Genomic DNA, 23810 nt, shown 5'->3' with positions numbered 1-23810 from the left:
GAGGTTAATTATTTTTCCCCATCAGATAAAAGTAAAAACAAAAAATTGACACAATGTTTCAATTGGGCAGTGGCGCATCAAGGGGGGGGGGTACATCAGGTCCTTGACAGCCGAAGTCAGTTTAAATGTATTTATTTGTTTATCTAGTTTTTATTCTGCGCGCGATTTTATGCAGACTTTTTTATATCGTAGACTTAGATACTTATATCTCCTGTATTTATGATGTTATGACAAAAGTGATCTGTGCGTAAACAAGCCCTACTTTTATATAGGCCACCTCTGTTCCATGTATCTGATATTCTTAATTCTTTGTTCATGTGTTTATCCTTGCTGTTTTTTTTTCTCTTTGACAATGAATGAATGTATTGTTTTTTCGGTTTTCAATGAAACAAATAAATTAACTTGAACTTAAGGCACCTTCGCTCCAAATCGTCTTTGGTCTAATTGTGGCTGAAAAGGGAAGCTAAAGTATAAACGCTGGGTCAGGGTGTGTGATGGGGATCTATGACATTTGATTCGGCGTCCATTTGCTCCAGTGTATATTTCACACACAAGAGGAATGACCAACTTTATCATAGGATTTTCCACTATACCCTAGCCTAAACCTAACAGAAAACCCTATTGTAACCCTAACCCTATATCTTAGACGAAATAAATCCCAGAGCAAATTCGTGTCACTGTGTGGGTTGCACATGACTGTCAAAGTCATGTTCTATGTTGGGCGTGAGCAAAGGAAGTGCTCTAGCATTTTACAAGGCCTTGTGACCTGGCTGGGACTAGCGCCCGACGAAGATCATTTGTGAGACCCGGGTAATAATGATGTGATAATGATGATGGTGATGATAATAACAAAAATACTGATATTAATAATAATGAAAATAGGCATTTATTTTGCGCCATCTATCTAGAAAAAACAATTTATACCCCGAGCTTTAGCTCAAGAAGCCGTCTAGTGCTCAGTGCATTTCAAGGAATTAATCCTTATGGGTAAGCATTCACCCTCACCTGGGTTGAGTGCAGCACAATGTGGGTAAATTTCTTGCTGAAATATCTTGCGGGTGAACGCGCGATCGAACGAATTCAGTCGCTGACCTCGCATTCACCAGGCATTGCGCGTGTAGTCTCTTCGGTCGGCAAGCGTTTGATAAAACAGACACGAGGCCTTGTGTAAGGCAATCTTCGGTGACACATAAAAAGTTATAACGAATTCATGAAAGGGTCAATTTGTTAACACTAAAGTTATGATTAGAGTGTGTTAGAATGTACAACGGGTGCGGGTGTGATTGTTCCCAAGTGTGATGTAAGTTTGACTGGAAGGTGTATGTATATGAACACACATTCACACTCCCACACACAAAATGGCGGTATATATTCAAGACATGTCAGCCTTTGTGTATTGATCAATGCCTGGATGATCATCAAAAGCTGCATAGACAGGCCAAACTAGCCGCCTAAGAGATCCAAAATCACAGTGTTTAGCCTGCGGTTATCAATTCTGGTAGACGTACGTGCTGGAATCTCTTCTGCCTTTAATTTTGTAGGAATCTTTATGATTCATTCACTCTGCATCAAACGGATTCGGGACCATATGGCTATAATGATCTTAAATTGGATTTTGAGAATGGACTGTGATGGTTCCTACTGTACACTCCTGAGATTGTAGAGGTAAGATTATACATGCTAAGAATCATGATCTTCCATATTAAGAAAGGATTACATGAAAATTAGAAAAAGCTGCTTACCGGTGTTTTCTGTGTCCATACTGCCGACGTCCAAGAAACCATTTGAGATGCTAGCAGCTTGTGTGAGGGCGCTCTTAACAAGATCTCTTTCTTGCATTGCAGTCAGGCTGGTGGCATTCATCATGTACACAGTGACTTCAGCATTAACTACATCAGTCCCTTCTTGGTTGAAAGAGTTGGGGTTGCAAATGACTTCCGGTGACAGGTCTTCGTAGGATGTAAGACGAAGCTCGTTGGTATGATTCTTTAGACTATCAATTACCTATTGAAAACACAAACACACACAAAACGGGTTTGGAAAGCTAGAACCTGTAGTCTACATGGTCTGCTCTGCTTTATTATTCAATTTAATTCAATTAAAAATTCATTTATCTCTACAATTAAAATCATGACAGGTAGAATTATAATTGTGAGACTCATACCGAATAAAATATTTCTAGTTGAAGTATTTCAATATGCCTACGACTTGGTGTTAAATCTTTTTCTTAAAAATATGTTTGGGTTTCGAGCCGTAAACCATCTAAAAGAATAATTAATTGCATTGTCTCCAACTTGAAATTGATCGCAAAAATCAAGAGTATGGTCAATCGTTAACCTTTGTGTTACGGCCGGGACCCTGGTCTCGTCTTTCGGATGGTGACGTTAAATAGATTGCAAAACATGCATGAAAATAATCAAGTATGATTAAAACACGACTAACAAAAATGCATTGCCATACTGTATACACACAAAATGATACATCATAATGTTTACTACTTACAAAGTCACGAACGGTTGACGGTGTAGGAATTCCATCAACATGAAATCTCAAGTTGGAAACTTTTATTGTGACCAAACCTAAGAATAAGACATTAAAAAAACATTCAAGTCATCGCTCTTTTGTAAAGCTTGATCAGAATACTTTCGCAGCAATTTATATGCCAGAAAGAACACCCGTCACCAGAATGCGAAACAACTGTGTTCATCCCATTGCAATAAAGCAACTCATTTTCACTCTTAGGAAGAGTGGCTTAACCTCAGGGAGAGAGAGAAAACTTTTCATCGTATGTTGTAAAGTTATTTTGTAAACGCATTCACATTGTGACACATCATAGTGTGAAAGCGTGTTCCAATGCAAGTGGGCAAGGGGCACAACCGGCCCCTTTGCCCCCCTTGAGAGGCAAAATCTAAATTTGTAATGTAAAAATGCCATTAAAATCAGAAGTGTGCCCCCCCCCCCCCATTTGAGTGTGAAGACTTTTCTATTTGCTTATCTAAATATTCATAGACGAAATGTCCTTATTTTTGGTTGAAATTTTGTTAATCTAGGCCTATTTGCTTTTTATTTTCTTGTCAATTTTTTTCGTGGACAAAATATCCTTGTTTTTTTTTGGGGGGGGGGGGTTGTTGCACCCACAAATGTAATAACGCCCACAAATGTAATAACACTTTACCCACAAATGTAATAACGCCCACAAATGTAATAACACTTTACCCACAAATGTAATAATTTCACCCACAAATGTAATAATGCACTTTACCCACAAATGTAATAATTTTTGATCGCCCACAAATGTAATAATGACTTTACCCACAAATGTAATAAATTTGAAGGGATTTTTGGCAAATCCGTTCTGAACTCAAATCGTATAGTACTGCGTTCATATAGCACAAAAGTGCAAAGTCTCTTTTCCTGACCCGGTAAATTAACAAATTATAATATAAATCCAAAGTCTTTATTCCAGACCCGGTTGTTTCAAAAATTATAATATAAATCCAAAGTCTTTATTCCAGACCCGGTTGTTTCAAAAATAATAATATGAGCCCAAAGTCTTTATTCCAGACCCGGTTGTTTCAAAAATTATAATATAAGTACAAAGTCTTTATTCCAGACCCGATTGTTTCAAAAATGATAATATAAGTCCAAAGTCTTTTCTCCAGACCCGGTTGTTTAAAAAATTGTAATATAAATCCAAAGTCTTTTTCCAGACCCTGTTGTTTCAAAAATTATAATATAAATCCAAAGTCTTTATTCCAGACCCGGTTGTTTAAAAAATAATAATATAAGCACAAAGTCTTTATTCCAGACCCGATTGTTTCTAAAATGATAATATAAGTCCAAAGTCTTTTCTCCAGACCCGGTTCTTTCAAAAATTATAATAAAAATCCAAAGTCTTTTTCCAGACCCGGTTGTTTCAAAAATTATAATATAAATCCAAATTCTTTATTCCAGACCCGGTTGTTTCAAAAATAATAATATGAGCCCAAGTCTTTATTCCAGACCCGATTATTTCTAAAATGATAATATAAGTACAAAGTCTTTATTCCAGACCCGGTTGTTTAAAAAACTATGATAAAAATCAAAAGTCTTTATTCCAGACCCGGTTGTTTAGAAAATAATAATATAAGTTCAAAGTCTTTATTCCAGACCCGGTTGTTTAAAAAAAATCATATGATCCAAAAGTCTTTATTCCAGACCCGGTTGTTTAGAAAATAATAATATAAGTCCAAAGTCTTTATTCCAGACCCGATTGTTTCTAAAATGATAATATAAGTCCAAAGTCTTTTCTCCAGACCCGGTTCTTTCAAAAATTATAATAAAAATCCAAAGTCTTTTTCCAGACCCGGTTGTTTCAAAAATTATAATATAAATCCAAAGTCTTTATTCCAGACCCGGTTGTTTCAAAAATAATAATATGAGCCCAAAGTCTTTATTCCAGACCCGATTGTTTCAAAAATTATAATATAAATCCAAAGTCTTTATTCCAGACCCAGTTGTTTCAAAAATAATAATATGAGCCCAAAGTCTTTATTCCAGACCCGGTTGTTTCAAAAATTATAATATAAGTACAAAGTCTTTATTCCAGACCCGGTTGTTTAAAAAATAATCATATGAGCCTAAAGTCTTTATTCCAGACCCGAATGTTTCAAAAATGATAATATAAGTCCAAAGTCTTTTCACCAGACCCGGTTGTTTCAAAATTTATAATATAAATCCAAATTCTTTTTCCAGACCCTATTGTTTCAAAAATGATAATATAAATCCAAAGTCTTTATTCCAGACCCGGTTGTTTAAAAAATAATAATATAAGTCCAAAGTCTTTATTCCAGACCCGGTTGTTTCAAATATTATGATACAAGTCCAAACTAAGATACGATAATGATGTTCCGGTGGAATAAAAATGAGAATCGAGCCTAGTCTTCTCTCAAGACCCACTTAATTAAAACTGGTGGAATCAAAGTCTTTGTTGTTGTTTTAAATTATACTGAACGTTTTGTGAATATACGCTATGAGTAAATTGAGAATCAAGCATAGTCTTTTCTCCAGACCCGGTTATTTAAAACTAAAAACTAAAACCCTATAGTAATGCCTTCATATAGCACAAAAGTCCAAAGTTTTTCCAGACGCAGTAGTTTCAAAAATTATAATGTAAGTCCAAAGTCTTTTTTCCAGACCCAGTTATTTCAAAAATTATAATATAAGTCCAAACTAAGATACCATAATGATATTCCAGTGGAAAAAAAGAAAATCGAGCTTAGCCTTTTCTCCAAACCCTGTTATTCAAAAATTGTAAATAACAATACAACAACAACAACAAAAACCGTTAAGACCCCATAATCTTATTAGTGCTGGATAACATGGACATATAGCGTAGTCTTTCAGCCAGACCCAGTCATTTGTTTTTCAAAATAAGGCTAAGAGTAAAAATATAAATAACTCCAAATCTAATACCAAGCAATCCTTGAACCTAAGAACATGTTTTTAAAAAGAGGTTTAGAATGATGTCTTTATTCCAGACCTAATCATTACAAAAATTACGAAAAAAAAATCTTCTAACATAAGACCCTATCATATTCTCTTGGAATAACATGAGTTGTAAAACGTACTCTCTCCTCCAGACCAGGTTATCTAAGAAATGAATTAAAAAAGAAAATCGAATCTAAAACCAGTTTTCAAAAGTTACACCCAGTAAAAAATATGTCTTTTCCCCACACCCAGATTCTTTTGTATGATAATACTAAGACTCTTACAAAACATTGTAATTATGCATTTGCAAAGAAAACGTCCATTTTCCAGATCTGGTTATTATTTAAAAATAAAATTGTCTAAAACAAATACCCAATAATCTAACTACTGTGGAATTACATGGAGATGGATTGTAGACTTTCCTCCAGACACAATTATTTCCAGAATAAAAAAACAATAAAACCCAACCCCCAACAACGAATCTAAGAACCAACAATCCTCCAAATTAAGACCAAGTACAAAAGCACATGTTTAGAGCGTTGTCTCTATTCCAGACCCAGTCATTTAGAAATTAATTCAAACAATCTTAAAAACATAATACTTTGTCATATTCTTATTCCTGTTGAATAACATTATTATTATACCTAGACCTTCGTCTAGACCCAGTTATTTATAAGATAAACAAATATTGAAAAAAAAAATCAAAGCTAAGACCAATCTTTAAAATTAAACCCAGTTAAAATGCTTGGGTTTAGAGAGTTGTCTTTACTCCACATCCAGTTCTCTTAAAATACAAATTAAGCAAAAGATTAATCCAAAAACTTAGACACCAGCATCTCCCAAAATATAAAACCCTGTGATAAGGCATACCACAAAAACGTCAAATTAATAAAAGGCGTAAATATTCAGATCTAAATGGTACGCGCCTTAAAAACCCAAAACAACAACAACAACAACGTTATTCTACATCAATGATATTGTGGCGTCTTTGTTAATATTTTTTGTCTGTTTTTATCGTTTCTAATAATATCCTATTTTGAAATAACTGCATGGGTCTAGAGCAAAGACTACACCATATTTAAAGACTAGGCGTTGTGGCGTGCGCCTGTAATCCAAGCTATGTGGGGAAGTTACAAATTGATGCAGAGGTTCGAGCCCTGGTCACGTCTTTCGGATGGTGACGTTAAAGGTCGGTCCCAGACGTAAATAATCATATCTGATTGAGACACGCCTGACAAAACTCAAACACACACACACACGTTTGCCCCCTGGAAAGATTAAACCTCAAGATGTTGATGGACCTGAATCCACCGACGGGACAGCCTAACTCCGTTATTCTGGTACGGGTGTGGGAGGAGGCTCTTCTTTCTTTGCCTGTCTCTCTTTCAGTCATTTCAAATCAGTTTTTTTTCCTATCTTATCACTTCTTGATCACATAAATCCTCTCTCTCTCTCTCTCTCTTTACTTAACGGGTCAATGTAACCCCAGAAAATATATCTTAGGCCACTGAGATTCTTGGAATTGTAACTAATAAAAAAACATGCTGAATATACTACAAATGGTGTTTGGTACACTGAAAATTTAAAGTACCGAAGAACTTGTTAAAACGTTATCCCCTCTTGTTAGAATGATTTTCTTTTATATAATATCTATAGATCGTCGATCAACAACCTTATCGTTTACGGGAAGTAATCCCCATATTGTGTGCTGATATCTTATTCCTCAGTTTTTTGTTTTATATGTATTTAAAGGTTTTATGTTTTTTTTTCATAAAAAAGGAATGAATATACAAGAGATAATAATAATAAACAAGTGGAATGCCTCTGACCGTCTCACCTGCATCACGCGATTCAACATAGCAGCAGTGCTGACTTTGAAAACTACTATAACTCGCACAAGATGTTAAGTGATACTTGGTTACTCTTATTTCCACGTTTTATGAACTAGACCAATACACTTACAGAGATAGGATGGTAATTCAACAAATACCCCCAATGTGGCCAAAATTCATTGCCCTCACATGACCTTTGACCTTGATCATGTGACCTGAAACTTGCACAGGATATTCAGTGATACTTTATTACTCTTATGTCCACGTTTGAAATGTCAGATCAATAAACTTGCAAAGTTATGATGGTAATTCAACAGATACCCCCATTATGGCCAAAGTTCATTGACCTGTGACCTTGGTCATGTGACCTAAAATGCACACAGGATGTCCACTGATACTTGATTACTCTTATGTCCAAGTTTTATGAACTAAACCAACATACTTTCAAAGTTATGATGGTAATTCAACAAAAAAAACCCAATTCAGCCAAAGTTCATTGACCCTAAATGACCTTTGACCTTGACCATGTGACCTGGACACTTGCCCAGGTATTCAATGATACTTGATTACTATTATGTCCAAGTTTCATGAATCAGATCCAAAACCTTTTTAAGTTTTGATTGTAATTCATCAGATACCCCCAAATCGGCCAAAGTTCATTGACCCTAAATGACCTTTGACCTTGGTCATGTGACGTACTTGATTCAACTTATGTCCAAGTTTAATGAACCAGGTCTATATATTTTCTAAGTTATGATAATATTTCAAAATCTTAACCTCAGGTTAAGATTTTGAAGTTGATTCCCCCAACATGGTCTAAGTTCATTGACCTTAAATGACCTTTGACCTTGGTCATGTGACATGAAACTCTAAAAGGATGTTAAGTAATACTTGATTAACCTTATGGCCAAGTTTCATGAACTAGGTCCATATACTTTCTAAGTTATGATGTCATTTCAAAAGCTTAACCTTAGGTTAAGATTTGATGTTGACGCCGCCACCGCCGCCGTCGCCGTCGGAAAAGCGGCGCCTATAGTCTCACTCTGCTATGCAGGTGAGACAAAAAGAAGTAATAAAAATAATACTAAATGAAATTGCTACCCTACTTCTCATACAGTGGGTGGCAAAAATAGTCAATTATGACTTATTGCCAAATAAAAACATGGAATGGAATGGTTATCCCTTCTTGTTAGAATGTTTTTCTTTTATATAATATATCATAGATCGTCAATCAACAACTTTATCGTTTTCGGGAAGTAATCCCCCTATTGTTTACTGATATCTTATTTCTCATTTTTTTTTTCATATGTATTTAAATGTTTTGTTATTTAGGTTTTTTCATAGAAAAAAGGAAGGAATATACAATAAATTGTTTTTTTTAAGGACAAGTCCACCCCAACAAAAACTTGAGTTGAATAAAAAGAGAAAAATTCAACAAGCATAACACTGAAGATTTCATCGAAATCGGATGTAAAATAAGAAAGTTATGGCATTTTAATATTTCGCTTCATTTCACAAAGCAGTTATATGTACATCTCGGTCGGTATGCAAATGAGGAACTGATGACATCACTCACTCACTATTTCTTTTGTATTTTCTTAAATGAAATATGAAACATTTTTATTTTCTCGTCATTGTCATGTGAAATGAAGTTTCATTCCTCCCTGCAACACGTGGATATTTATTATTTTAACATTTTGTGCTTTAGGCAAGGAGGTCCTAATCGTCGAATTCGTAAAAATTGAAATAATGTATAATTCAAACAATGAAAACCAAAAGAAATAGTGAGTGAGTGACATCATCGACTCTCTCATTTGGATGTAGCTGCATGGCTCGTTCATATAACTATTTTGTTAAAAATAAGCAAAACTTTGAAATGTCATAACTTTCTTATTTTACATCCGATTTTGATGAAATTTTCAGCATTGTGCTTATCTGATTTTTCTCTATTGATTCAAATCAACATTTTTCTGAAGAGGACTTGACCTTTAATGGTTGCAGGGTCTTTGTTTTGTTGTTGTTGTTGTGTTTTAATGACTTTTATAACTGGGTCTGACAGAAAGACTACGCTACATTTCCATGTTGTTCAACATAAATAGGATTGTGGGTCTTTGTTTTTTATAATTATTATAATTTCTTAAATAAATGGGTCTGGAAAAAAGACTTTAGACTTATATTATATTTTTTAATTAACCGGGTCTGGAAAAAAGATTTCGCATTTTTGTGCTATATTAACACATTACTATAAAGTTTCAGCTTTTAGTTACCGGGTCTGGAGCAAAGACTATGCTTGATTTTCAATTTACCATTAGCGTCTGGAGAAAAGACTAAGCTCGATTCTCATTTTTTTTCCACTGGAATATCATGAATGTATCTCATTTGGGACTAAAATTATAATTTTTGAAATAACCGGGTCTGGAAAAAAGATTTTGAATTCATAACATGATTTTTGAAACAACAGGGTCTGGAAAAAGACTTTGGACTTGCATTATTATTTTTTTAAACAACCGGGTCTGGAATAAAGACTTTGGATTTATATTATCATTTTTGAAACAATCGGGTCTGGAATAAAGACTTTTGGCTCATATGATTATTTTTTAAACAACCGGGTCTGGAATAAAGACTTTGGACTTATATTATTTTTTAAACAACCGGGTCTGGAATAAAGACTTTTGATTTATATTATAATTTTTGGAATAACAGGGTCTGGAAAAAGACTTTGGATTTATATTATAATTTTTGAAACAACCGGGTCTGGAGAAAAGACTTTGGATTTATATTATAATTTTTGAAACAACCGGGTCTGGAGAAAAGACTTTGGATTTATTTTATCATTTTTTAAACAATCGGGTCTGGAATAAAGACTTTGGACTTATATTATTATTTTTGGAACAATCGGGTCTGGAATAAAGACTTTTGGATCATATGATTATTTTTAAACAATCGGGTCTGGAATAAAGACTTTGGACTTATATTATTATTTTCTAAACAACCGGGTCTGGAATAAAGACTTTGGATTTATATTATAATTTTTTAAACAACCGGGTCTGGAGAAAAGACTTTGGACTTATATTATCATTTTTTAAACAATCGGGTCTGGAATAAAGACTTTGGACTTATATTATTATTTTCTAAACAACCGGGTCTGGAATAAAGACTTTTGGATCATATGATTATTTTTTAAACAACCGGGTCTGGAATAAAGACTTTGAACTTATATTATTATTTTCTAAACAACCGGGTCTGGAATAAAGACTTTTGATTTTTATCATAGTTTTTTAAACAACTGGGTCTGGAATAAAGACTTTGGGCTCATATTATTATTTTTGAAACAACCGGGTCTGGAATAAAGACTTTTGATTTATATTATAATTTTTAAAAACAACCGGGTCTGGAATAAAGACTTTGGGCTCATATTATTATTTTTGAAACAACCGGGTCTGGAATAAAGACTTTGGATTTATATTATAATTTTTTTAAACAAGCGGGTCTGGAGAAAAGACTTTGGACTTATATTATCATTTTTTAAACAATCGGGTCTGGAATAAAGACTTTGGACTTATATTATTATTTTCTAAACAACCGGGTCTGGAATAAAGACTTTTGGATCATATGATTATTTTTTAAACAACCGGGTCTGGAATAAAGACTTTGAACTTATATTATTATTTTCTAAACAACCGGGTCTGGAATAAAGACTTTTGATTTTTATCATAGTTTTTTAAACAACTGGGTCTGGAATAAAGACTTTGGGCTCATATTATTATTTTTGAAACAACCGGGTCTGGAATAAAGACTTTGGGCTCATATTATTTTTTTCGAAACAACCGGGTCTGGAATAAAGACTTTGGATTTATATTATAATTTTTGAAACAACCGGGTCTGGAATAAAGACTTTGGGCTCATATTATTATTTTTGAAACAACCGGGTCTGGAATAAAGACTTTGGATTTATATTATAATTTTTGAAACAACCTGGTTTGGAATAAAGACTTTGGACTTATATTATAATTTGTTAATTAACCGGGTCAGGAAATGAGACTTTGCACTTGTGTGCTAAATGAACGCATTGCTATACGATTTTAGCTTAGAACGGATTTGCCAAAAATCCCTTCAAATTTATTACATTTGTGGGTAAAGTCATTATTACATTTGTGGGCGATCAAAAATTATTACATTTGTGGGTAAAGTGCATTATTACATTTGTGGGTGAAATTATTACATTTGTGGGTAAAGTGTTATTACATTTGTGGGCGTTATTACATTTGTGGGTAAAGTGTTATTACATTTGTGGGCGTTATTACATTTGTGGGCGATTATTACATTTGTGGGTGTAACAGGGGTTGAAGACCTTTTTTGTTTGGGCTTGTATTTTTTTTCCTCAGGAAAATGTACCCCCCCCCCTTATGGAAAATTCGGGATCCGCCCCTCCTGTGGACACACTTTGTTCGTACTTTGGATATATTAACACACTTGTGATAGCTATGTATTCTTTCGGACAGGGTTATTACATGGAAAGAACACATCATCAAATAGTGATGTCTCAAAGTGTGCTCACAGTTTGATACGCAGTGTGAAATCACATTGAGATATCCCTTAACACTGGTAATATTTCAACAGTATTAATCCCATTTTCATAAAGTCTGATATCTGAGCACACTGTAAACCCTAAAACTTCTTAAGGTATCGACGAAGTGAAATTATGTTCATACGGTTGAATCTGAGCTTTCGAACAACATAGCTTACATCTTCACTTAGACTTGAACCTTGTGTATCTACACACTGTAACCACCACTCTTTGATATTGTAAGTGTGTGTGTGTGTGAGTGGAGGGGGGGGGGTTAACAGGGAAATTCATCCGATTCAGCTTTGAGCTGCCATGTTGTTTTCAATAAATACCCCCCCCCCCCTTTGAAGTGAAATCAACCTAATTCCAATCAAGTCAAGTCAAATAAAATAAAATCAAGTTAAAATAAGCCCAATCAAGTCAAGTTAAATTAAAGCAAATCTTATCAAGTGATTAAAAGTCAAGTAAAGTGTATTCAACTAAACTGAAATCAAGTCAAATCAGATCAAATGAAATCAATTCAAATCAAATTTAAACCACATTAATCACATAGACCCATATTCTGAACTCAGGTTTAAATAAGCCAGTTCGTAGTTCCTTTCTGCGCATGATCAGATAAAGGTCATTTGTACTAAAGTGACATGGTGCTTTAAAATCTAATGAGATAAGCACCAACTTTGATGTCTTGATTATTCATATATTCTTTTGAATTGTCGTTTTCATTTACATCCACAAAAAACAACAATGCTTCCACGAACGACTGGTATTTCACAGTTTGTCAAGTACATTGTGCAACAGGCTAAGATATGCATTCAAAGTAGGAATGCAACAAATACCTTCATTGGGGGTTCATTGGTGTGCTATTCTAGTCACCTGGGGTCCGTTGCATAAAAATTTTTACCTGAGAAAACTCAGGTTGTTTTTACCAAAGTTTTTGCCCTGTGTCAAAATCAATGGCAGAAATCAGACTAACCGTAGTTTTCAGTTTTTACCAGAGTTTTCTCAGGTAAAATGTTTTATGCAACAGCCCCCTGGTCTATTCAATTTCTTCATCCTGCTATGTAAGGCAAGCTTACGTAATATCTTGCTTTGAAATCTGCCTATCATGATGAAAGAAATGAAAGGTCATTTGACCAAAATTGCCCATGAAGTAACTACGAAATGGTCTATTAAGCTCTGGTTTAAAGCTGTGGTTTAACTATAGATAGCCAATTGTGGCACAACTCTTTATGGGTACATGATTAATTTATCAGCTCATTTGACTCTCAAATCATTCATTATTGTCTCGGAATGTTAACGGATATATCTTTATCATGAAGGCCGACGGGAAACAAATATTAAACATAATAACTATACAATATAAATATTTTTTTTTATTTTGGGGCTTGCCATAATTTTAGCATAGAGTTGATAGACCATGATCTAAGTTAAACCTGACTTAAGAATACAGGCCATAGAATCAAAGCAAATCAAATGTATGCCTAACCTTCAATGTAAATAGAAGCTCTCTTGGTGTCTATCGATGATTGCTGCTCACCATATCCTCTGCAAAAGTAGTATCCAATATGACTCGTATTTACAGATTGGATCCGAAGAGTAGTTTTATTTGCCATGTTGAGCAAGGGGTTGCCATCTTTATACCATTTATAGGATTCCGCATTGTTAAAGCTGCATGTCAAAGCGACGGGACTGTTGATCTGAACCTTCTTATTCTGAGGGTGCGTGTTCACTTCAACTGGCACTGTGGTTTAAAAGAATAAGGGGGGGGGGCGGTTATGTTTATTAGTAACAGTTATATTAATATTAATAAAGATCATTACAATAGGCCTACAATATTGATATTGCTGTTATCATTGTCATTAGTATCATTCCTATTTCAATCATTATTGTTACAATAATAATAAATAAAATATGAATGATGATAATGACAATAATAACAGCAATATCATATTTCACTTCAATATCGCGCTTAATACAACGACTTGCCCCCAATACACAATCCCCAAAACTTAGTTTCATTATGTGAACTTAAGAATAGAAATCATGAAAGTATAATTTTTTTTAAAGATCCTGTAGCTCGAAAACAGCTCTAATATTACCGGACTCTGTGGGCCTAATCTTATATGTATTGTGTAGAATTACATAGAGTTGGTATGTGATGTATGGAACTTAACAAATTTCCTGTAATAAAACTTCTTTGTGTTTCATTTTTTTCCAAAACAAACGTATTTTGGTTAAGTGTAGAAAATATCCCTTTTTTACAATTTACACAATAATTTTTTTTCGTATAATCTTATTTTTTTATATTATCTGTAAATTGTTTTTTTTTAAACAGTATAGACTTGTTACAGTCCCTCCATTTGCATATTTGAAGTTAGTGATACATTGTGTTTCAAGGGCTATTGTAATGTTAATTTGAAAAATAGAGCAACTCACGCTTTGGTTTATGAATGACGTCACAATGTGTTCCTTTGTAACCGTGAAAGCAGCTACATTGGTATCTCGCTGATCCTAAATAGGTACAGTCTCCATTGACGCATGGGCGGGCTGTACAAGGGTCTGAATGATACGTATCCAAAAAAATGAGATAGAGATTGAGAGTGGGTGGTATGAAACATGAATCCGTTGATGTAGTCTGGGCCATGGACACGATGGAGGAAAAACTGCGGGATTTCATGCAAAAATGACGGATGTTTTATCGCTGTACTTTATCCGATAGTTACCATAGTAACAGTCAGACACATGTGCTAAGTGTGCTTGTCTCCCAATCAGATCTGACAACGAATGCACACACGTTGCCTGGGAAACAGCCTTCAAAACTTTATAGTTATTTATTGAACATGAGAATTTTTATTGATTAGGTATGATAACTATCATGTAAAATCATACAGCTTACTCTAAGTCCCTATAAAGCTCTAAATTTTCCGATTTTTGGTTCAGAAACTCTGTGCCATGTTCTCAGCAATTGCACGTAGACAAATTGCAATATTTAAGATATTGACTTATATGTATTTTATTGTTTTGGGAATTTCTTATTCATTTTTTTCGAGAATTTGTTTTCATCTTATAACGCCGATATTGGATAAGGACTGATCAATAAACAGCACGAAACACATTAATTTAAAACAGTAAAACTAAAAAAAATACATTTATGACATTTGGTTAAAAACACAATTTATATTCATTTTGAGCGATTTGAGGTCTGGCATGCACGTACTATGCTGCGTACTTTTCGAACCGCGTCTCAAATTAGGTCTTCAAAGATACATTAGGCTTGAAGGGCATGAAACATCGCCTCGAGACCGAGCTTTACGCGTTCTAAAAATATTGCGCGAAACGCCAAGGGGCGTTGGGGGGTGGGGGATGGCTTATGGAGTTAACAGCGATTCCTCCAGTCATTAGTTAGATATGCGTATCAATATAAAATAACTTGTAAAATAATCACAAATATGCCCTTTTGGGAGAGATACGCTCTTTTTGAGAGCTATGCTCCTTTTAAAAATCTACGATTTTGTTTCTACGGCATTTTCTAAAATATTTGTAATTATTTTATTTTATATTTCATTGAATTGTCATGAAATCAACGATTATCTTACAGGATAAGATACACTCTCCGATGTAATAACTGGGAGGTTGATTTTCATGCATTGACATCATAATGAAAAGCCCGACATTTGTTATTCTATTGAGTGAATGAGGCGTCAACAGTACGTTGCACTGCCCTATCGTCAGATTACCTTGCCGCCACACGGGATGCCAATGATGTGATACTGATTTTACACAGCCACAGCTGCAGCAATCATCGCAAAGGAGTGCGTGAAACTTTAGGTAATCTTACCTTGCACAGTAAGAGTGAAGTTGCACGTAGCAGTGTTTCCTTCGGAATCGGAGGCGTTGCATCTGATGGTAGGATCGCCGCCGGCAGGCAATTCAACAAAATAACCCGGGAAGCAGTCAATGGATGGGATTTGATCTATGTTGTCTCTCACACGTGGAATGAAGTTTGAAGGATCCTCTGCATCGAGGATGACCTGTCGGTCACTGCAGTCAATCTGAGGAGGGTCTTTGTCTGTAATGTAAAGGCGATAATCCAAAGTAAGGATTCAGTGACTTTAAAAAAAAACCTTTTAAAGGGTAAGACCAACCAAAAAAGTTGACTTGGAAAAATTATAAAAATAAAACAAGCATCAAGAAGATTTGAAGTTAAAAGCCCTTGGTCCTTGTACCTGGCTTCGGTCCCTTCCTCATACAGTAAGCCCGTGGCCACTTGCTTAGCCATTTAACTCGCAAGTAGTCAGTTCTTGCACACCAGGCCTTGGCCTCAGACGGTCTTAAACACATCGGGTAATTTGCCCTTGGCGCTTTTCTTGTGTCTAAGAACACTAGGCCTTTGCATCAGCAAACAGTCAGTCATTAACATTTTTTCCTCGGCAAGTTAGTCTTTGACCTGCATGGTCTAGAACAGTGAGTCCTTGGCCTTAATCTGGTCTTGGCCTTGACTCAATATAGCATCGGCTTTCCTCTCATATGTACAACACTGTTCTTAATCACACATGAATCTTTGTAAATCCATTTCCAAGTTCTTTGATAATTTGAATCTTGAACCGAGATTCAAATAACAAAAGTGACCAACCAACCTATTCTTAAGGTTCTTGAAGAGGGTGTTTGTATACGTCCTGTAACTATTTACGTTCGTAGTTCTGGAACGAGTAATCAACAAAGTTACACTTTGTTTTGAACAACCCACTGGAACTACTTCAAGTTCAGTACCCTTAAGTTTTTTTTTTGTTTATGCAAAGGGTGTGATTTTATGGTGTCCCATACGTCACACACAGGAGTGTTATTGGTTGGAAAGTGTTTCGATACCTGTTACTGAAACCGTGATAGAACACGTGGCGTTGTTTCCCAGTCGGTCTGTCGCCGCACATGTTACAGAATGATTTCCATAAGGAAATGGAGAACTAGGAGAACAGTACACAGACGGGCTAGGATCAGTATTGTCGGAAACAGGTGGATCGATGATGACATTGGAAGCGAGACGACTACCACGATCTGTAGTAGCGTTTATAAACTCGGGGCAATCCAGTTGAGGCGGGTCATCATCTAGAAAAGAAAAAAAATGAAGCTGAGAATGTTAACGATATTTAACAGGGACGTTATTTCCCCAGTAGATAAAAAGGAACAAGAGAAAGGTTGGAAGGAAAGAGAAGAAAGAAGCTGAGTGTAATAACAAAGGGGATGAAACAATTAAAACACCTTTAGGTACCCAGCACCCCCCCCCCCCCTCGTGAGTCATAATAACCCTGACGCCACCTCTGATCATAATCATAAAGAAGGAAAAAGTATCCATAACGACAATTAATACCAATGACATGGTACTTCTAAACGGTAGAAGAATATTATTGAATTTCTTATGTCAAGTCTCGAAATATTAAGCCATGGTATCAAATAAATAAAATGATAACCATGATTAAGGTGAATAAATAAAGAATATTTCATATTTCATTTAATAAAATACAAAAGAAATCGTGAGTGATGTCATCAATCTCCTCATTTACACATCTGCAAGGATGTGAATATAACTATTTGGGGAAATTAAGCGAAACTTTAAAACGTCATAACTTTATCATTTTACATTCGATTTTGATTAAATTTTTCAGTGTTATGCTTAGAAAATTGTTATGTTTTTATTGGAATCAACTACTTGTTGGGGTGGACTTGTCCTTTAAAAAGGAAACGAAGTGAAGATTTACATTATTAAAATGCTGAGAGATAAATTAACACTGTTCAGACTTCTTCAGTGTGAGTGTTCATAGTGTGATGTTGATTAAACATTGTTTTCCACACTGAATACACTGACAAATATATATTGTGTTCTGCACCGTGAACACAATGATTGCGATCATCGTGTCCAGCACTGTGGACACACTATATCATACACTATGAACACACCGTGTTCAGTACTTTGGACACACTGTATTCTGCACCGCGAACCCATTGTAAATACACTGTATTCTGCTCCGTGAACACACTGTATCATGCACTGTGAACGCAACGTGTTCAGTACTGTGGACACACTGTGTTCTGCACCGTGAACACACTGTATTATGCACCGTGAACACACCGTGTTCAGCACTGTGGACACACTGTATTGTGCACCGCCAACCTACCATTAATACACTGTATTCTGCACCCTGAACACACACATGCAATGTGAACGCAACGTGTTCAGTACTGTGGACACACTGTATTCTGCACCGTGAACACACTGTATTATGCACCGTGAACACACCGTGCTCAGCACTGTGGACACACTTTATTCTGCACCGCCAGCCTACCATTAATACACTGTATTCTGCACCGTGAACACACTGTGAACACACTGTATTATGCACCGTGAACACACCGTGTTCAGCACTGTGGACACACTGTATTCTGCACCGCCAACCTACCGTTAATACACTGTATTCTGCACCGTGAACACACTGTATCATGCACTGTGAACGCAACGTGTTCAGTACTGTGGACACACTGTATTCTGCACCGTGAACACACTGTATTCTGCACCATGAACACACTGTATTATGCACCGTGAACACACCGTGCTCAGCACTGTGGACACACTGTATTCTGCACCGCCAACCTACCATTAATACACTGTATTCTGCACCGTCAATACACTGTGAACACACTGTATTACCCATCGTGACCACACCGTGTTCAGCCTTGTGGACACACTGTATTCTGCACCGCGAACCCATTGTAAATACACTGTATTCTGCACTGTGAACACACTGTATCATGCACTGTGAGCGCAACGTGTTCAGTACTGTGGACACACTGTATTCTGCACCGTGAACACACTGTATTATGCACCGTGAACACACCGTTTTCAGGACTGTAGACACACACTGTATTCTGCACCGTGAACACAGTGTATTATGCACCGTGAACACACTGTGAACACAGTGTATTATGCACCGTGAACACACTGTGAACACAGTGTATTATGCACCGTGAACACACTGTATTCTGCAGCATGAAAACACTGTATTATGCACCGTGAACACACCGTGCTCAGCACTGTGGACACACTTTATTCTGCACCGCCAACCTACCATTAATACACTGTATTCTGCACCGTCAATACACTGTGAACACACTGTATTACCCATCGTGAACACACCGTGCTCAGCACTGTGGACACACTGTATTCTGCACCGCGAACACACTGTGAACACATTGTATTATGCACTCTAAACACCTCGTCTCCAGCACTGTAGGCACACTGTATCCTGCACCGTGGACCGACTTTAAATGCACTGTATTCTACACCATGAACACACTGTATTCTTTTTTCCCCCTTTTTTACATTAAGGTGTCGGCTATCCAGAACATTTTGAAAACTGGCTACAACAGTGGCGTTAATAGGTATAATTAGGCAACTAATAGCTAAAATCCAAATAACTTACTCGATGAATCAAATGATACTTCTTCTTAGGAGCTACAGTTCATGTTCACGAGGTAAAAAGTAAGGAAGTGTGCATCATATAGAGTACCGAAGTGTGGCATCATCAATTTTTCCCTTTTGCATGTTTATATCATAATATTTGGTTTCCAAATGTTAGAAACCAGGCCAATAATACATTGACTTCAATTGGGCTAATTATGCATTCATGAGGTCATATCTAAGCCCCCCCCCCCCCCCATCGACCAATTACTACCAAAACTGGTAGTGGGGGGTCATTATGGAATTAGAAACGCTTAACTGAAAAAGTGACGTCATCACTTCGGTACGCTATATGACGTCGTAGGGGGGGGGGTTCATTATGGAATTAGAAACGCTTAACTGAAAAAACTGACGTCATCACTTCGGTACGCTATATGATTGGTGTGGAAAACCTCGCTAATACTACCGGAAATAATCAGGGTGGCGTTTCAGAAAGCTGTTCGTAAAATTACGCACAACTTTACGCACGAATGGAACCCGTTCTTTGGTGCTAAATCAGTTGCATAGGGATATCATTTCGCACAAGAAAGGATCACCAGTCATGCGTAAAGTCATTCGTAACTTACGAACAGCTTTATGAAATGGTCCCCAGAAGTGTACGGCCATAGTGACAGCCCCTCGACATACCTCTGATGGTGACGGTGAAATTGCAAGTCGCGTAGTTCCCAACGTCATCTCGTACCGCACACGCAACCCACGTGTCTCCAAAGACGAATGCATGTTGTGAGGTGTAGGTACATCCCACCGATACGTTATCGTTTCCACCGTGATGTACGACAGGGCGGATGGTCACGTTAGAAGATGTATCACGACCTTTGTCCGTGGATGATTCTATGTCAGGACACTGCAGGCTGAGAGTTCCTTTGGGGTTAATAGTGAAGATAGAGGAATTCATTAAAGGTAAAAGAAAGCAATTGCAGCAAACAATTATTCCATGAAATGAAGGTTAATTACCACAATATAATTAGAAATCTCGATCAGGTATACATGAAATCAATTCATCTTAGAAATCATGAAATCTTAGCTGAAAACCGATAATTCTGATGATATAACTAACACAAAAGGGAACATGTGGGACAGTGTGTTAATATTGCGGGAGGGAAAATACCCGACGTTTTATAGAATTTGTGCTTATTTTGCTCATTTATCAGCAATTACATTTTTTCCCCAGAGCAATTGACACATATTTTCATTTATTTTGTACATACAAAACCTTGGATGGACATTTTATTGGATTCTGTTCGAACTCTTTTTTCAGGTCGTTACCACAACTGGTATTCATGTTTGAATAAAACAAACAAACATTGGAATGAATTCTGAGCTCAGAATTGATTTAAACCCCTGGTGTAACCATGTCAGAAAGAAAACAGTATGATCACAGTGTGTTCACATGGTAGATCATTTGAAGATATTCACGCTGTAAGATGCTCAAATTCAACACTGTATACATTTTTCACACTGTGGACACCTGGACAGTGTGACTGTTCAGAACGTGTTCACACGGTTGACTATGTGAATATGTGATTCACACTGTTGATAGGCTGAAATGCAACAGTGTGGAGGTGATTACAGATTGTGTTCCACACTGTGAACACACTGTCTCACACAACGTGGGACACTGTGTTCTTTCTAGTAGGGGAAGTTTTGGTGTAACTAGCGAACTGTGACACACATCTCTAACTGCAAGTTCAATTTATCAGCTTATTTGACAGTAAAATCTTTCACAGCTGTCAGGAAATTACATGGGAAGAACAAAGTAAGCATAAAAAAAAAAAATAAAAAAAACCCCACTCCGACCAAAAAAGGGGGGGGGGTGTCAATCTTAAAGCTTTACATTTCCACATTCTCTAGTAGACTACAACGTTTTTTTTACGTGCAGATATTTGCTCACCCCTTCCCTCACACACATACATGTACCCACCCCCTCCATCACAGGTGCGCATACTGCGACATGTCCCCACATCTCTCCCTCGCTCTGTCAAACATACACCTTGTATTATTTCGCTCCTGTATATTGACTCTATTATATCATAAGCTCCAACTTTTCACTTTGTTCAATCAAAGATTCATAATTATGACACAGTCAAATCCGTGATACCAACTCCAATAGACCAACCAAAGATTGTACGCCATTTCCAATGACATACCATCGGTCGCTTCGGAATAGATTTCATTAACTGTGACTGTGCGTTTTTTAAACTTACCAGTCAAAGATGAGTCCACGTTCACATCAAACCCTGTGCAAAACACAATGAAATGTAAATGATAAGAGCATACGGCAAAGAAAATTTAGATACCAACTGTCAAAACTTTTTTCCTTTTGGGAAATATCCACAATATTTTAGAACATTGTTTAACCCTTTAAGTAGTTTTCAGTCGAGTTTTCACAATGCATTACACCAGAAATCAGAGAAATATCGTGATATCTGTTTATGATATTAACCGTAATATTCCCGGGGTGTTTTAATACCGTTCAATCCGGGGAAGGGGCATTATGGCCGGATTTAGATCCAGGTCGCGGAAAAAAAATCATCTTTAGGTTTCGGTTTATGGGACAAACTATCACTTCTTAGGCGATGCCAATCAAAAGGATATCAAGTGATGGGGTGATCTTCCTTTTCCCTGATAGCTAGAGAAGAGAGTATAGAAGCGAGTCACCAAGCAATCAAAGGACAGAAGGCTTAATATCCTCTCCGAGGAACCTGGTGATGAGGATAAATGCCTTGCCAGTAGATTTTATCACACCTGATTGGAATCGAGTCCAGGTCAAAAGATTGGGAAACCAACTCTCTATTGACTGCATGAGCTATCACGCCTCCCCAGCTTACCTTCCACAAGAAAGCTACACCAAAATAGTATTTAAGAAATGGCTTTTCCAACTTCATTCTTTCACAAATGGTTTTTTTTATTAAGTGATACCTGAAACGAAATCCAAGCAGGCGGCACTGGCATCTTCATCATGAGCGCAATCATAAAGCTGTGGTGTATCGTAGAAACATGTTTCCAGCTTGTGCTCTGTCCCCATGCAATCCACATTCTGGAGCAAGATATCCCCTAGTCCTTCGCCGTAAGTAGCCCTCACGGGTGCATATGCAGCACCGAAGAATCCAAGCATCCTGCATACCACATTGGCGTCTTGTGGATCCCAGAAATCGTCGCAGACGGTACCCCAGTGTCCCTGGTTCATCATCACCTCGACCCTTCCAATGTTGCTATTAGGACCATCGGCTAGACGGACCTGAAGAGGGACAGGCTCTGAAAGAAAATAGAAGGTTGAATTTGTTGCATTGTCATGGTCCACAAACTTGCATAAAGGGTGAGGGTTTTGGTATTTTGGCCTCGGACATCGAGTCCATGACGTTGGTCTTGGCCTCGAACACATTTATGTGGCCTTTTCCTTGGCCTCGAAGAAGGTCTTGGAAATGGCCTCTGGCATTCCTCGGGACTAATCTGCATGTTACCACCCCCTTAGAATCATGTCGCGATGGTTTGGTTGTTTATTCGTTCAAACAATTTGAACTGGATATTTGTTTAACAATAGTTGGCATGGTCACCGTAAAGGGAAGAAAGAACTCATTAATTGATAGGATGTTTAGCCCCTCCCCAAGCCCACGCACCAATTAATGCAACCCTTTCCAGTCCAAAAAAACCATGCACTCATGGAGCTTCAGGTAATGCTATAGTCACACCAACAGAGTTTCCGCACTACGAGATCCAAAACGAATTTCCTGGAATTTATAGACATTCCCTAAAATTTTCAAGTTTGATTTAAAAAAATCGGACAATGATACAGCGAGCCTAAACTTTGCCCAAGTGACCTAATCAAGAAATTTAACGTTTTGTGTTCACGCACCATTTTTTCATAACAAAATTAGGCCGGGGAATGTGAGCAATGAAGTCGAGCAAATTTTTTTAGCTTCCTATGAGGCAGAAAATCTTAAAATACAACATAAATATCAAAAGTTGCTACAATTGTAAATTTCGGATTTTCCGGAATTCAGGAAAGTTCCGTCAAAGTGAAAACACTGCACACCAATGAAACCAACTCCATGCATACAAAAACAACAATGATATTCTTAAGTATTCACTTCCATGACGCGCGACGGATTAAAGAAAATAAAAATATATTGCTAAATGCCTGTCATGACAATGAATAACCAAGAAGCCTTTGTTTGATATTGGTAAATCAAAAAAGCAGTTCCGTCCTGGACTCAGGACAAACGACATATTTGCATTTTCCCCGTCTGTTCCGAAATCTTTGAGAAACGCAAGCTCTAACCCTCAGGCGAAACTGGTCACATGATTCACCAATTTCCGATAAGACCTATCGGTTGTTCAATGTGATGACGGGCATTTGACAATACATGTACTGTGTTCTTGAATCTATCGTGTGTCGTGCAAGCGAAAACTTCCTGATACCGATGACAGACCA

At 36.8% G+C, this 23810-nt stretch overlaps 1 protein-coding gene across 1 annotated transcript in view; it reads right to left on the bottom strand.

Annotated features, from left to right (window-relative positions):
* Positions 1-24: 24 nt before the first annotated feature.
* Positions 25-23810, bottom strand: part of LOC121421827 — a 37842-nt gene continuing 14056 nt past the window's right edge. Inside the window, exons 7-15 of the mRNA XM_041616628.1 lie at positions 22298-22633; positions 21583-21615; positions 20006-20239; positions 16735-16971; positions 15707-15937; positions 14305-14427; positions 13355-13609; positions 2503-2579; positions 25-2004 (exon numbers count right to left, since the gene is read on the bottom strand). Coding sequence (XP_041472562.1) covers positions 1714-2004; positions 2503-2579; positions 13355-13609; positions 14305-14427; positions 15707-15937; positions 16735-16971; positions 20006-20239; positions 21583-21615; positions 22298-22633 — 1817 coding nt within the window. The 3' untranslated portion in view covers positions 25-1713. The remainder of the gene's footprint in view (positions 2005-2502; positions 2580-13354; positions 13610-14304; positions 14428-15706; positions 15938-16734; positions 16972-20005; positions 20240-21582; positions 21616-22297; positions 22634-23810) is intronic.

This window comes from Lytechinus variegatus, chromosome 9 (genome assembly GCF_018143015.1).
Source record: "Lytechinus variegatus isolate NC3 chromosome 9, Lvar_3.0, whole genome shotgun sequence".
Classification (NCBI taxonomy): Eukaryota; Metazoa; Echinodermata; class Echinoidea; order Temnopleuroida; family Toxopneustidae; genus Lytechinus; species Lytechinus variegatus.
Note: the sequence above shows the minus strand (reverse complement) of the source record. Positions and strands in the feature narration are given on the sequence as shown.